General features: G+C 45.0%; 1 protein-coding gene and 6 non-coding genes across 7 annotated transcripts; 4 read left to right on the forward strand and 3 right to left on the reverse strand.

Annotated features, from left to right (window-relative positions):
- Positions 1–1777: 1777 nt before the first annotated feature.
- Positions 1778–2982, forward strand: LOC119961244 (late histone H2B.L4-like). Its single transcript, XM_038788689.1, has one exon. The coding sequence runs from the start codon at positions 2267–2269 to the stop codon at positions 2651–2653; it is 387 nt and encodes a 128-aa protein (XP_038644617.1). The 5' UTR covers positions 1778–2266; the 3' UTR covers positions 2654–2982.
- Positions 2983–6434: 3452 nt separating this feature from the next.
- trnam-cau lies at positions 6435–6506 on the reverse strand. The gene has a single exon. It is a non-coding gene; the product is annotated as a tRNA-Met (tRNA).
- Positions 6507–9709: 3203 nt separating this feature from the next.
- Positions 9710–9781, forward strand: trnag-ucc. The gene has a single exon. It is a non-coding gene; the product is annotated as a tRNA-Gly (tRNA).
- Positions 9782–10192: 411 nt separating this feature from the next.
- trnaw-cca lies at positions 10193–10264 on the forward strand. Its single transcript has one exon. It is a non-coding gene; the product is annotated as a tRNA-Trp (tRNA).
- A 1908-nt stretch (positions 10265–12172) lies between these two features.
- trnam-cau lies at positions 12173–12244 on the reverse strand. The gene has a single exon. It is a non-coding gene; the product is annotated as a tRNA-Met (tRNA).
- Positions 12245–12735: 491 nt separating this feature from the next.
- Positions 12736–12808, reverse strand: trnak-cuu. Its single transcript has one exon. It is a non-coding gene; the product is annotated as a tRNA-Lys (tRNA).
- A 1066-nt stretch (positions 12809–13874) lies between these two features.
- On the forward strand, positions 13875–13963 carry trnar-ucg. The gene is given in 2 exon segments: positions 13875–13911; positions 13928–13963. It is a non-coding gene; the product is annotated as a tRNA-Arg (tRNA).
- The last annotated feature ends 2525 nt before the right edge of the window (positions 13964–16488 follow it).

Here is a 16488-nt window from a genome sequence, read left to right on the forward strand (position 1 = left end):
GAGTTGGGATAAATGGTTGTTTCTCTGGTTGGCAATCAGTAGCTAGTGGTGTCCCTCAGGGATCCGTGTTGGGCCCACAATTGTTCACAATTTACATAGATGATTTGGAGTTGGGGACCAAGGGCAATGTGTCCAAGTTTGCAGATGACACTAAGATGAGTGGTAAAGCGAAAAGTGCAGAGGATACTGGAAGACTGCAGAGGGATTTGGATAGGTTAAGTGAGTGGGCTCGGGTCTGGCAGATGGAATACAATGTTGACAAATGTGAGGTTATCAATTTTGGAAGGAATAACAGCAAACGGGATTATTATTTAAACGATAAAATATTAAAGCATGCCGCTGTTCAGAGAGACTTCGGTGTGCTAGTGCATGAGTCACAGAAGGTTGGTTTACATGTGCAACAGGTGTTTAAGAAGGCAAATGGAATTTTGTCCTTCATTGCTAGAGGGATGGAGTTTAAGACTAGGGATGTTATGTTGCAATTGTATAAGGTGTTAGTGCGGCCACACCTGGAGTATTGTGTTCAGTTTTGGTCTCCTTACTTGAGAAAGGACGTACTGGCGCTGGAGGGTGTGCAGAGGAGATTCACTAGGTTAATCCCAGATCTGAAGGGGTTGGATTATGAGGAGAGGTTGAGTAGACTGGGACTGTACTCGTTGGAATTTAGAAGGATGAGGGGGGATCTTATAGAAACATTTACAATTATTAAGGGAATAGATAGGATAGAAGCGGGCAGGTTGTTTCCACTGGCAGGTGACAGCAGAACTAGGGGACATAGCCTCAAAATAAGGGGAAGTAGATTTAGGACTGAGTTTAGGAGGAACTTCTTCACCCAAAGGGTTGTGAATCTATGGAATTCCTTGCCCAGTGAAGCAGTTGAGGCTCCTTCATTACATGTTTTTAAGGTAAAGATAGATTTTTTTTGAAGAATAAAGGGATTAAGGGTTATGGTGTTCGGGCCGGAAAGTGGAACTGAGTCCACAAAAGATCAGCCATGATCTCATTGAGTGGCGGAGCAGGCTCGAGGGGCCAGATGGCCTACTCCTGCTCCTAGTTCTTATGTTCTTATTTTCTTATGTATCAGAGAGTGAGTAAATCCCACACTCACAAACTGTATCAGAGAGTGAGTAAATCCCAGACTCTCACACTGTATCAGAGAGTGAGTAAATCCCACACTCACAGTGTATCAGAGTGAGTAAATCCCACACTCACACAGTATCAGTGAGTGAGTAAATCCCACACTCACACACTGTATCAGAGAGTGAGTAAATCCCACACTCACACACTGTATCAGAGAGAGTAAATCCCACACTCACACACAGTATCAGAGAGTGAGTAAATCCCATACTCACACACTGTATCAGAGAGTGAGTAAATCCCACACTCACACACTGTATCAGAGAGTGAGTAAATCCCACACTCACACACTGTATCAGAGAGTGAGGAAATCAGACACACTGTATCAGAGAGTGAGTAAATCCCACATTCACACACTGTATCAGAGAGTGAGTAAATCCCACACTCACACACTGTATCAGAGAGTGAGTAAATCCCACACTCACACACTGCATCAGAGAGTGAGTAAATCCCACACTCACTCACTGTATCAGAGAGTGAGTAAATCCCACACTCACACACTGTATCAGAGAGTGAGTAAATCCCACACACACACACTGTATCAGAGAGTGAGTAAATCCCACACTCACACACTGTATCAGAGAGTGAGTAAATCCCACACTCACACACTGTATCAGAGAGTGAGTAAATCCCACACTCACACTGTTTCAGAGAGTGAGTAAATCCCATACGCACACACTGTATCAGAGAGTGAGTAAATCCCACACTCACACACTGTATCAGAGAGTGAGTAAATCCCACACACACACATATTTCAAGACACTCCTGTTCCTGAAGGAATCCCGCACTCCCGCACAGTCGCTCTGTGGTGAAGGATCCCTCTCACCGACGGCCAGGTGACATTTTCCGGTGAATCTTTGCACAAGGACAAATTGGGACTGGAGATAATCTTTCTGAAATGTATTTCCTCCTTGTCGTTAGGAGGTTTGTGATTGGTGGAAAATCTTAAATCTGATTGGTCTGTTTACTGATGCAACAAAAATTTTCAGAACATACCTGGCTGTCCTCATTTTCACAATGTCCAATCACAATCATTCCTTTCCCCATTGCTCATTAGCATAGATGTGAGGCTCTGTCTATTTAAGCAGCGCTCGGAAGGGGTTTGCTTTATTTCTGGGTGAAACTGAAGATGGCTGACGAGAAGAAACAAACATCGAAACCAGATTCCAAGAAGGGAGCCAAGAAAGTCATTAAGAAACCGGCAGTAAAGGGCGGCAAGAAGCGGCGAAGGTCGAGGAAGGAGAGTTACTCCATCTACATCTACAAAGTGATGAAGCAGGTTCACCCCGACACCGGCATCTCCTCCAAGGCCATGAGCATCATGAACTCGTTCGTCAACGATATTTTCGAGCGTATCGCGGGTGAGGCTTCCCGCCTGGCCCATTACAACAAGCGCCACACCATCAGCTCCAGGGAGATCCAGACCGCCGTGCGCCTGCTGCTGCCCGGGGAACTGGCCAAGCACGCCGTGTCGGAAGGGACAAAGGCGGTCACCAAGTACACCAGCTCCAAGTAAAACTGCACAATGGACTGAAAACCACCCCAAACACAACGGCTCTTTTAAGAGCCACCCACAATCTCTGTGAAAAAGCTGCACCATCTTTTCCCGCATTGACTTCATGAGAAATCTCTTTGTGGAGGATAGAGATTTGTCCCGTTCCAGAATGTTGTGAATGTGGCTTCATACCCGCCCGTCACAGACAGTTTCACACAGAAGAGACACTCAAACTGAATTGAGAGCGGATTTTAAACCCAGTCTGGTATTTGTGACGGACAATGAGGAGAAACACAATTTCAGGAGGGAATTATTTAAATTTAATGATAAATATATTCAGAGTTTAACAACTGGTGAGTTAAATTGATGAGGAAATTATTATTTTGTTTCTCTCGGGTGACCTGGTTCCCGCTCCCGGAACAGAGTAAAGGCGGGAATGAAGAGGTTATTTTCGGGCTGATGTGTTTATTCCGCAGTTTCCCAGGGGACGGAATCAGCGAGATTTGAGCACACACAGGACCTGTGTCCATTGCAGCGCTTTAAGATCTGCCTCTCCCCGGCCCTCCCTATTCTCCGGACACAAAGCTGCCTGTTCCACCGGCGGGATAGAGTCGGGGATTCTCTCCACACTTCCCAGTGTAACATTCCCGGCCGCTTTCAGGAGAGAGGCTCAGAAATCAGCCCTTTCTCTCTGTCCCTGTGTAGCCTGTGTGAAGGAGTTGGTTGGTAATCTCTATGTTTCTGCTTTTGCAGAGAGCTGAGATTTGCTCCGTTTTAAATTGCTGAACGGGGTCTTATTACCGCCGGTTACAGATAAGAGACTGACAAATTCAAACTGTTCCGAAAATAGAGCTAGGATTCTGGGAGGTAAAATCCAATAAACAGATCACGAAGTGTGAGATTCAAATAGTTTCCTGAACATTGAGCCGTTCCGTTATTTGGGATTTTCTTGAACCGATATTGGCGGGAGTTTCGAATTTGAAAATGTCAGCCAATCAAAACCTCCAGATTCTTCTCCCTGGCCTGTGATTGGTTAATTGTTGACTGCAGTTAAGTTTTCTTTAATATAATTTGTTTCCACAGACAAATACCAGAATATTCTGAACATGAATAAATGTAACGTCTGCTCCACACAAGTTACAGGGAAGAGTGTCGCCAGCTCCTCACACACAGTCCGGACATTGTCACTGACAGAGCACAGAGACACAGACAGGTCATCAGTTCCACAGTCTCAGGCAGCAGAAATAGTTCCAGAGACACATTTTCAACCCATCAATCAAACAGCAGGAGAGACAGACGCTGTGTCCATGTCACCCTAACTCAGTACCACTGACAGGAGGCCCCATAAATCCCAGTGCAAATTCTCACCCACTCTCATCATCACTGTATCAGTTCCACAATGGAGCAGGCTTAGTGAAATAATCAATATCAGAGAAAACTGGTTTCCGGTTAAGAATTACACAATTAACCTTAATAATGTACTCTGAGATTCGAGTTAAATACGAGTCACATCACTCACATCGGGATGGCTGTACTAATCCCCAGAGTGTGTCCTCACAAATACATTAGATGCAAATCCAAATATCAGGTGCATTCTCAGATTGAGATATGCTGAATGTGACAAAGATACAAATTCTGATTCTCATTTAAAACTCACCTAATTTATGAAAATACAATATAATTTCGATGACTAAGAACTGAGCTGTAACTTGCAAACTATTGCAAAATCCTCACTCACTCAGTTCCAGATGGAAGACACTGCCGCAATTCCAGACTGTGGTCCATTTTACATTCATGTCAGAATTCTGACTCAGAATCAGACTGAGTGTCACAGATCAAATCAATGTGAACAACCCAAGTTAAACTTCCAGAGCAATCCAGTATCAGATTGTAGGTTACATTATCTTTCACAATTGTGTTTGATATTAAATGCCGGTCCAAAGCTATCACACACTGTTTGCTTAAAACCTCCCACAGCAATGGTCTCTTTCTGTGCTGGAAATTTACGTGGAATGAATGCAAACTTATAAACTGTCCCTGAGATTGAAAGGTCACATCCTGAATCGCATCCTCACATTGAGCCACAGAGCCTGACAAGTACAGGATAATCCTCAAACAGTTGTTGAGAGTAAGATCCATCCTCACACTAGAAATGGTTAAAAGACTCTCAGAGTGGAAACAATAATGACATACAAATGAAATGAAAATCGCTTATTGTCACGAGTCGGCTTCAATGAAGTTACTGTGAAAAGCACCTAGTCCTGGTACATGACAGATTCAGGATAATTCTCAAACAGTTGTTGAGAGTAAGATGCTGAAAGGCACTGTACTCACTCATCAATAGCAGTCACAAAAAGCAACAGACTCAACAATTGTACCTCTGAGAGATTTAGAAATGGTTAAAAGACTCTCAGAGAGGAAACAATAATGGCATACAAATGGAAGACTGCGTGCACACATACAGACAGGTATACACACACACACCAATACACACATGTATGCACTCAGACACACACACAGTATCCAGGCCCACACACATTCTACACACAGTTACACACACACGTACACACAAACATACACACACAGGTAGACACACACACAGGTATATATATACACGTGTACACACAGTATACAGAGCCACACACCTTAAACTCACACAGTTGTACACACCCGCACACAGGCACATAAACATTCACACGTATTCTCAATTACACATACATATATAGAAACACATACGTGCACACACAGAGATATACACAGAGACAGATACATTGTATCAACGAAATAATTTATCCAGCTACAGTGAAGTAACAGCGATATATTTCCAAAACAGGGTGTTGAGTGGCTGGAGGAGAGCCTCCAGGTCGTGGTGTCGCTCTGTGTCGGCCGCCCTTGTCCCTCTCTAGATGGTGGTGGATGTGGGTTTGGAAGGTGTTGCCAAAGGAGCCTTGGTGACTTCCTGCAGTGAATCCTGTAGCTGGTATACACGCTGCCAATCTGCATCAGTGGTGGAGCGAGTGAGTGTTTACAGATGGGATGCCGATCAAGCGGGATGCCTTGTCCTAGATGGTGTCAAACTTATTCAGTGTTGTTGAAATTGCAACTACTTAAGGAAATGGAAATTATTCCATTACATTCCTGATTTATGCCGTGTCGACAGGGTTTGGGGAGCCAGGGAGTGAGTGACTCGCCACAGGAGTCCGAGTCTTTGACCTGCCTTGCAGCTGCAGTATTTATATGAACAGTTCAGTTCCTGGCCAATGGCAATCAGTAAGATGTTGGTAGTAGGGTTTCAGTGATGGTAATTCCTGTGAATGTCAAGGGGTGATGGTTAGATTCTCACTTATTATGAAATATGAAAATATGAAAACCGCTTATTGTCGCAAGTAGGCTTCAAAATAAGTTACTGTGAAAAGCCCCTAGTCGCCACATGCCGGCGCCTGTTCGGGGAGGCTGGTACGGGAATGGTCTTTTCCTGGAACTTTTCAGCCCAAACCTGGATATTGTCCAGGATTGCTGCATTTGTACATGGACTGTTTCATTAACAGAGGAGTTGTGAATGGTGCTGAACATTGTGCAATCACGGAAAGCCTGAGATTGTGGGTGTTTGCAACATTTACAGCGTGTGTCCCTGTGTGAGTAAATGTCATTTCAGACATTGATTGCACATATTAAGTGTTTGCTGGAAGGGGGAAGCCGAGTAAAAAAAAACCGTGTCCAGTAAAGAAATGTCAGATCAGACAGACTTGTGGCGAGCAGCTGAATGTTTCTTTCTACTGTACCGGAAAGTAAAAAAAGTAACTAGCAGAGAATGGTTTCGATCCATCGACCTCTGGGTTATGGGCCCAGCACGCTTCCGCTGCGCCACTCTGCTCTCGGTTGGTATTGCGTTGAAAGGACATCATACTTGACTTGCGCAATGTTGTTCATCAGGAGCATATGTGCTCGACAGCGCACCCTGGCGGCACAATTCCACTGTGTAACTCACCAACAATGGAACACACACAGCAGCAGGACACTGTCACCTTACACAGGATAACACACACCCAAAGGAGAATCGACTGACTGATCATATATAGAAAGTGTTCCCTCCAAAAATCTACCCTCTTTCCTCTTGTGTAACTGTGTTCTCTGCATCTTCGCTCTGTTATTGAAAGGCCTTCCCTGATGTTAATTAAACTGCTTTCCGATATTTAAGTATATTCTCTCCCGCTGAACTGTGATTTCTACCGTGGAACCGAGATCTCTACTGTGTAACTGCTCTCTGCTGTGGAATATGATCTCTGCTGTGAACTGGGCACTCCGCTGGGAAACTGCGATCTCTCCTGTGGAAATGTGCTCTCTGCTGTGGGACTGTGTTCTCTGCTGTCAAACTGTGCTCTCTGCTGAGGAAATGTGGACCAGATGTGATGCAGCTGAGGATGATGAGTGATGTATGGTGGACATTGTGAACTTACTGGCCAGAAACTTCAGAATTCTATTTTTGTTTTAATGGACAGCTACAATCCACGTGTTTATTCAAGGACACAACAATGAATAAAAGTGAATCAGTGCTCAGCAGTTTCTAACATCCCAGACCTCCAGTTTGTTCCTATTGAGAACCCCGTCCTCGATGGAAGCTTTTGCTCTAAGAATTGGACCACCGCCGCCTGGGAATACGGCAGCAATACCTCCAAGATCTGATCTGTAACAAAATCACAGAATAATGCAATGTCCCCTCGTGACATGACCCTTCCAGTGAGGGGAACAGGTGCTCCCTATCCGCCCTGTCTATACCTATCATAATCTTGTGCACCTCGATCAGATCACCCCTCAGTCATCTCTGTACCTGCAAGAGAGAAAAGAACAAGCCTAGCCAACCTCTCTTCATATCTTAAATGTTCCATCCCCAGCAAAATCCGGCTGAATCACCTCTGCACCCCATTCAGTGCAGTCACATATTTCCTGTCATGTGGTGACCAGAATTGCACACGGTACTCCAGCTGTGGCCTCACCAACATTCTATACAACTCCAACATGACCTGTCTGCTTTTGTAATCCATGCCCCGATTGATAAAGACAAATATCTCAGATGCATTTTCCAGCAGCCTATTAACCTGCCCTTCTGCCTTCAGAGATCTATGGACAAACACTCCAAGGTCCCTTTGTTCCTCAGGACTTCCCAGGGTCAGGCCATTCACATTAATCCTATAATAATATAATATTCTTTATTGTCACAAAGAGGCTTATCTTAACACTGCAATGAAGTTACTGCGAAAATCCCCGACCAAAGGCATCATATCTTATTTTTCAGCGTTAAAATCCATCAGCCACTTTTCTGCCCATTTGACCATCCCGTCTACATCTTCCTGCAACTCAAGACACTCAACCTCACTGTAAGCTTGAAACTCAGTGAAAGGATTTCACCCTCCTCTCGGAATCTGATCACCGCCTCAATCCTAACATTCAGCTTGGGTGGGCAGACAAGACAACTTCCTTCCCGCAGCCCCCCAGCACAGACTGGATAATATCCCAAACTCCTATCCTGCTATTGTCACATTGCTCCCCCACCTTGTTCTCTTCACAAAACTCCAGGAATCTCCGACCAAATCTTCAGACCTTTGATTCTCTCTTCAAACGACATCTTGTCCCTGATTATGTCCATCCTGGGAAGAGGGGTTTGACATTACGAGTTTCTCTGCAGACATCCGGTTGCTGTTGATGGACCAAAAGAGGCCTCAAACCTGAAAGGGTTTCAGGCCTGTGAGCATGTCTCCAATAAACAGTGCATTCAGTACCTGCAGAGTAGACAACAATGGAGAGAAGGTTGAGCAATTTCAGCGTCACAATTCTCTGGACATAGATGATTCAAAATAAAACTTATTGAAAATACTGAACAGATCCTCTGAGAGCAGGACTTAAGTCAAAGGGGAAAATCCAATGGATTTCTAGTGGAAAGATTTAACAACTGGATGATGGCAGCTGAAATTAGTCCTTGCGTTACAATCTCTGTAGATATTCTACTGAATTGAAACCTGCAAAAGGCATACTTTTCGACTAGAAATCCAACACATTTCCCCCTGTTATGGAAGTTGTCAATCGCACAGATGGTCAAACAGAATAAGGCTCGGCTGGGATTTTAATCCATATTTTTCTTTAGGGAACAGACACTATAACGCACTAAGATACAGAGTGTGAGGATGTTCAGCTAATCACAAGGGAATGCTGGAAATACTTTAGGGATCTGTAGTATCTGTGAAAAGAGAAATAGTTAACATTTCACATCCTGACCTTTCATTGCAATGACCTGTTTCTCTCTCCACAGAAGCTGCCGGATCAGCTGAATATTTCCAGCATTTTCTGTCTTTGTTTCAGATTTGCAGCAGCCGCAGTATTTTGTTTTTGGGCCAAAGGACAATGAGTTGTCTTTCCTGCCCTCAGGGTTATTGCAGGTCTCTCTGGCTGTGGCTGTCGCTGATTCGGCCAAACATTTCCTATCTATCATTAATTGTCCGTGAGAATGGGCGGTGGGGTGATTCTGGAACCGCTGCAAGTCCATATGGTGTATGTACACACACAGTGCTGTTAGGGAGGGTTCCAGGTTTGGATGGTGCCCCGCGGAGGAAAAGTCAATGTCAGGAGTGGGATTCGAACCCTGACCTCCAGAGGAGACTGCGACCTTCACTCGGCTATCCTGAAGTATTCGAAAGGTTAGGTGCGATTGGGCCGAAATCGGGTGCTCTTTCCGAGGGTCGGTACCGACTCGATGGGCCGAATGGCCTCCTTCTGCACTGGAGGCATTCTATGATTATTTAAACAGGGTGAAAATGGCAGCATCAGGACACAAGGACAAGTTAAGGTCGCAGACCAGAGTAAGTGTCCTATGTAATGACACATAGAACATGAGAAATAATTAGATAAATAGATTTATTGTGGACTGGTGCCATCTGCTGGCTGAACGGGAGCCGTTCGACACGGACACTTTCATTCAGAAGCGTTTTAAGTTGGAGTGAAATAACGTACGCAATGTAAGTATTTGTTACGAAACAGTTTATAAAACTAATCTAAAGAACCAAAGGACACCCACTGAATCAGTGAGCGATGGTGGTATAGTGGTGAGCATAGCTGCCTTCCAAGCAGTTGACCCGGGTTCGATTCCCGGCCATCGCAATAACAAATTAGAAACTTTTCCGCCCCTTCGTTAGTTTCAAACTGAGGAAGAGAAACACTCAGAATTTATGCCCAATTAGGGAGGGGAGTGAAATAAGTAACTTTCTCATCATTTGTAACGTGGTTTCAATATGGACAGTGTTCCACTATTCACCCACAAGCCGTCAAACAACAGCTAAAAGTCACAGCTTTTTCACCAGCCTCATGATGTGGACGAAAGACACAACAGACACGTTACAGACGAGAATGGGATTTGAAGCCACGTGCACAGAGCACAATGGATTATAGTGCATCACCTTTACTGCATGGCCCTTTAATATCCCTCAATCTAACGACTTTGCGTTTGTTTCGCACAGTTGGGTGTAAATAAAACATGGATCTATGGGGAGAAGCCCTTACTGCTCAGCAGTTGGGCTTGTGGCGCAACGGTAGCGCGTCTGACTCCAGATCAGAAGGTTGCGTGTTCAAATCACGTCAGGCTCACAGTGTTCCAGGAATTTCTCTCTTTGTGGTAATGTTTTGGAAATGACTCCGTTCAAAACCGCAATGCTGGCAATTTTTCCCGGCTATATCAGATTTACCCGCTCAGTTTATATTTTTCAGCAGTTTCATTAAGTATCAGGGGATTCGGCTAGTTCAGTCGGTAGAGCATGAGACTCCACATCCCAGGGTCGAGGGTTCGAGCCGCACGTTGGGCGTTTCCATATTATTATCTGAGAATATTGAACCAACTGTTTGGGCAGCATGTAGCACAGTGGTTAGCACAGTTGCTTCACGGCCCCAGGTTCGATTCCCGCCTTGCTGCCCATGGGTGAGACCAGAACTACTGGTCAGTTAAAAACAAGGATGTTGCCCTTTTCGGACGGAGATGAGGAAATTTCTCACTGTCAGAGAGTTGTGCGTCTTTGGAACTCTGCCTCAGAAGGCGGCAGAAGCGGGACATTGATTATTTTTAAGGCGGAGATGGGGAAATTCTTGTTCAGCAAATAAATCAAAGGTTTATCGGACTTTACATACAACCATTCCATTCAGCCAGTTACCTGGGTGCACAAGCACTGGGTGCGGTTTTTTATTTGATATATCAGTCCCACACCATGGTGAAACGGTCTTAAAATATCGCTTTCATTTCTTCACGTGTTCTGCTCTGAAATATTCGCTGCAATACCTTCACTGGAGCGCCACCTTCCTCCCGATTTCAGTCAATGACACCATCCGGGCTCCTCCGGATTTTTGAACCCGGGACCTCTCACATTTTATCACAGCTGAGAATCAATGTCAATGTCAGGAGTGGGTTTCGAACCCTCGCCTCCAGAGGAGACTGTGACCTGATGTATCCAAACGGATCGGAGGGGATTGCGCCGAGTTGGGGTGCGCTTTCCGAGGGTCAGTGCAGACTGGATGGGCCGAATGGTCTCCTTCTGCACTGGAGAGATTTTATGATTACTTAAACAGGGTGTAAACGGCAGCATCAGGACACAAGGACAAGGTGAGGTCTCAGGCCAGAGCAAGAGTCCTATGTAATGACACACAGAACATCAGAAATAAATACATTTATTGTGGACTGGTGCCATCTGCTGGCTGAACCGGAGCCGTCCGACACGGACACTTTCATTCAGGAACATTTTTAATTGGAGTGAAATAACATAAACATAGAAAGAAGTTTTTAACGAAACAATTTATCAAACTAATGCAAAGCATCAAAAGGACGTAACATTTGACAGTAAGTGATGGGGGAATACTTGTGAGCATCGCTGCCTTCCAAGCAGTTGATGCGGGTTCGATTCCCGGCCATCGCAATAATAATTTGATCGGAAGCGTTTGCGTGATTCCGTGGGTTTCGATCTGAGGAAGAAAGCCTGGAGAAAGTGAGGTGGCTGGAGGCAGGAATCTTCCCTTGTTGTAAATAGTCTGGTTGGATTGTTCACATCTGTCCGAGAGGGGAAACTGTGATCTCGGTTTCTATTGTGGTTTATTATTGGATATTGTTATATATCCTTATTACCCCTCTGTGGGGTATTCCTGGAAGTTATTACATAAACATTTCCCCTTCTGGCTGTTAAATAATTTGAAAACACTGAAAAACTCCTGGTTCTATCTTTACCAAATGACATGAATGTGTTAATAAAACATAACCCATTCCAGTCAGTGGAGATATGATATTGGCATCAATAATACTCACACACCACAGCAGATGTTGTCTGTTTCCCTCAGAGAGTCAATTGACGAGATTCCCTATTTTGCTACTTTGAGCTTCACAATGTTGTAATGCTGTCTGCTTCATTCCTGGGACAAATGTCCGGATCACACTGGAAGCAAGACTTTGATAACTAATTTACTGAAAAGAAAAGGTGATAGCGACATGTTTACTTTTGGTGTGAGTGAGAATATAAATAGCAGAGGATGGTTTCGATCCATCGACCTCTGGGTTATGGGCCCAGCACGCTTCCGCTGCGCCACTCTGCTCCTTAAAGCCGCTGTGTTCACAATTACTGCTCTGCGGTACCAGATAACTATTCACCTGCTCCATTGTTTTCTCAAACGAGAACCCACGTGTTATGAAGCTCACCTTTGTTGGGGAATAACAGAAAACATCAGCACGGCTGTAACAGACAGAGAAAGAAACACAGAGAAGCAGGAAGAGACTATCGGGGCACACACACAATGACACACACTAAAAGGTGCCGCGCAAACCAACAAGATTCTGAGATGGACAAACTGTTTATTTCGGAAAAAGGGATTGTCTGTTGAACAAAGATAGGCACTTAAATGCATTTCCTGCTGTGTCACTGCTCTGTAACTGTCCTGTCGTGGAAATATTATCCGTCAGAAGCAGAACCTTTCTCCGCCATTACTGAGACGAAGTTCCAGATATCTTGACAGGAAAGATTAGTTCAGGCCTCTGGATTTCCAGTCCAGTTCGTTCACCTGAACATTCACAGATAACAATATGGAAGCGCCCAACGTGGGGCTCGAACCCACGACCCTGGGATTAAGAGTCCCATGCTCTACCGACTGAGCTAGCCGGGCTGGTGCCAAAAATACTATTAACCCTCTTCCTGAGGAGTTAGAATTTGCTAAGCAGCGAAATTTGTATCAAACCGTTTACTAAAATTCCGATTAATTCTTCGGTCACAGTCGCTGGGAGCAGGGCTCGAACCTGCTGGGGAAAGTCCATAACCACTCGGTCATCGCAGCTATGTTCAGTAGGTCATTCATTAATAATGTTGTGGATATAAAACATTATAAAACCAGCCTGGAATCACTCCAGGAAGTTCTTGCATTCCTGCGATGAACGGTGCCCCGGTGTTTATGTGAGTTGTGGTTGAATCGGCCTTAAAAATGACCATTGGATTTGGTGAGAAGCCTTGGGAGACTCGAAATTCCCGGCTCCCCAAACGCACAATTCCACTGATTCAATTGTTTGCGGAAGAAAATCAGTTACATTGGAAATATCCCAGAAGTTCATTTTTGCTTCACATGGAACAGCTCCGAACTTCCCAGTCTAGATCCAAATTAAAGCAATTCAATCAGAGAAACTGACAGCACAGAAGGAGACCTGTGCTGACCGAATGGTCACGTGATTACGTGATGACGCATCCACAATGATCAGCTGTTCTCCCCGGATCGCGCTCAGAGCACAAGCCTGGAGCAGCTGCTCAAACAGTAAATACATTATTTTTTGTTACAAGTCCTTGGTCGCCAGTCTTTGAGAGATCAGAATTTCTCCATGGTGTCAGGAGTGGGCAGTATGGCACAAGGGCTTCACCCCCTCAGCCCGCTACTGTCATAGAATCATAGAATCCATACAGTGCAAAAGAAGACTATTCGGCACAACAAACATGTACTGACCCTCCGAAGGCTCACCCACCTGCCCTCCACTGGAATGTTGGGTCCGATGGAGCAACTCTGCCCTCCAATTCCAACCCCTGATTTCCGCTCTCCCTCTCATGAGTGGGGTGCAGGATTGGATCGTCAGCGCAGACGGTGGGCCGAATGGCCACCTTCTGCATTGCACTGGTTTGTTTGGAAACAGATATAATCACAGTATTTATTCAATTGGGATAAAAATTGGCTCGCAGCTTACAGGCTTACAGGCCCCGTGGCCTAATGGATAAGGCGTCTGACTTCGATGAATTTGATGATGATATCAGAAGATTGCAGGTTCGAGTCCTGCCGCGGTCGTTTTACACATAAATCCGGTGGAACTTGCTGACAGCCGAGTTTTCCCTCCTCAGTTCCACCTTTCCATCCAAACATTGCAGGGCTTTTATTGGAATATAATTTCTCGTAACATTGTTCATTCAATTCGCTCTCATCCTAGTATTTTGTTTAGCCCCTGATGAATCCACAGCATCTGTTTGACTTGGATAAAGTGTAGAATAAAATATTATGTATCAATCGGTTCAATACAATTCTGCGGAGGAAATTCTAATATCGTCAGGAAGACAGACTCATACCTCAAGCTGGTGTCGTGATTTAAATCAATTATCAGACAGAGGATTAGTAATATCAGTATAGATATTTGTGCAAGACAATTCACTCCTCAGGCCAGTTCAACTCGGAATCTAAACTGCATCCTAGTTCCGGATACACTTCACCAATCATCAGGTGACCCTCAATAAGTGGGCCAACGCGGAGACACAGGAAATGGATCAACAACGGGGATGGATTCAGACCCGCAGATGCAAAGCACAATGGATTAGCAGCGCATCACCCATCACCTCTCGGCCAACTCGCCATGTAACCTGACTTCACCAAAACACCTCATGGACTTTTAACATCCACAATAACTAACGGAAGAAGGTTGTCCTTATACATTGGTCCTGATGTGCAGCCAGATGTGAAATGTTGGAAATATAGTTTCTGCCAGCAAATTACATTCCATCATATCAGCTGAAGGATTGTTGTGAATGGACTGATGGGAAACACTTCAACACCATGTCCAACATGTTTCTACACATTGTAAACAAAACATTGCGGAAAGACTGAAAGACACAAACATTTGATCGCATCATGATGGACATCACTCAGACGCCTTCAACATCCAGTCAATATTGGAGTTATTACGATTCTAATTTGTTATCGAGAGAATCCCTGCAGGACATTCGGCCTCTTGTGTCTGCACCGAACTTCCGAAAGCGCACTCGCCCTGGGCCCACTCCTCCGCTTCTCCCCGTAACCCCGCACTTGCTCATGACGAAGCCACCTGACCTATCCATCGTTAGACTGTGGGAGGAGACAGGAGGACACAGAAAAAAACCCACGTAGACACGGGAACAACGAGCAACTCCACACTGATCGTCACGGAAGCTGGAATCCAACTATTATGAAAGGCCAACTGACAGGATGAATTGTTCAACCTCCGCATGAATTTGGTGAGTGGGAAAATCAATGACCGATGAATGTATAATTTATAAAAATGTGAGGGAGCAAAATCTGCAGTTCCACAGCAGAGAGCACAGTTACACAGCAGAGAGCACAGTTACACAGCAGAGAGCACAGTTGCAAAGCAGAGAGCACAGTTACACAGCAGAGAGCACAGTTGCAAAGCAGAGAGCACAGTTACACAGCAGAGAGCACAGTTACACAATAGAGAGCACAGTTACACAGCAGAGAGCACGGTTACACAGTTACACAACAGAGAGCACAGTTACACAGCAGAGAGCACAGTTACACAGTAGAGAGCACAGTTACACAGCAGAGAGCACAGTTACACAGCAGAGAGAACAGTTACACAGCAGGGAGCACGGTTACACAGCAGAGAGCACAGTTACACAGCAGAGAGAACAGTTACACAGCAGAGAGCACAGTTACACAGCAGGATAAACATTTACAGACAGGGCCTTTAAGTGTGCCGCAGAAAACACATTTCCTAAATAACCAGTTTCTCCATCTCGGCACCTTTTCTGTGTGTCACTGTGTGTGTCCTGATAGTCTGTTCCTGCTTTTCTGTGTGTCTTTCTCTGTTATAGCCGTGCTGATGTTATGTATTAATCTCACTTTTCCCAAACAGTAATTGTGATTGATAGATACGGAAAGATTTCCACAGTGACATTCAGCACCACTGTCTGATAGAGACTGAATCCCACCCTCACATACAGTACCAGACATTGACTCATAATGAAGGAATCAGCTCTCACAAACTGTGCCAGACACTGAGGTGCAGAGTGTTCCCTCCACTCGGGAACAGTACCTGTGATTTACAGATACAGAGCAAATCTCAGTCAGGTGAGTGGCAGAGTTTGATGGGTACGACATGTATTCCACAATCACCTCTCTGCGCCACATAACCAGATGCAGTGGGCACTCGGTGTCTGTTGGTTTAACAAGGGTTTTACACAAGAACCAGAACACATTTACACAAGATCAGGGTATAAGACGTCGGAGCAGGAGTAGGTCATTCAGCCCATCGACTATTTCAATGAGATCATGGTTGATCTGATATGATATGACGTGTTGTGATGTCGTTTGGTGACACGTTGTCACAGTGGCTACCTCACAGCGCCAGCCATCCAGGTTCAATTCCAGTCATTTCGTCACTGACTGTGTGGAGTTTTCCACTTTCTCTCCGTGTCTGTGTTTCCTCCGGGTTCCTCCGGGTGCTGCGATTTTCTCGCACAGTCCAAATGTGTGCGGGTTCTACGTGTCTACGTGTTCAATGCTAAATTGCCCCTTAGTGCTCAGAAAGTTGGGTGACGTTGCAGGGA

Source organism: Scyliorhinus canicula, unplaced genomic scaffold, assembly GCF_902713615.1.
Source record: "Scyliorhinus canicula unplaced genomic scaffold, sScyCan1.1, whole genome shotgun sequence".
NCBI classification, from domain to species: domain Eukaryota; kingdom Metazoa; phylum Chordata; class Chondrichthyes; order Carcharhiniformes; family Scyliorhinidae; genus Scyliorhinus; species Scyliorhinus canicula.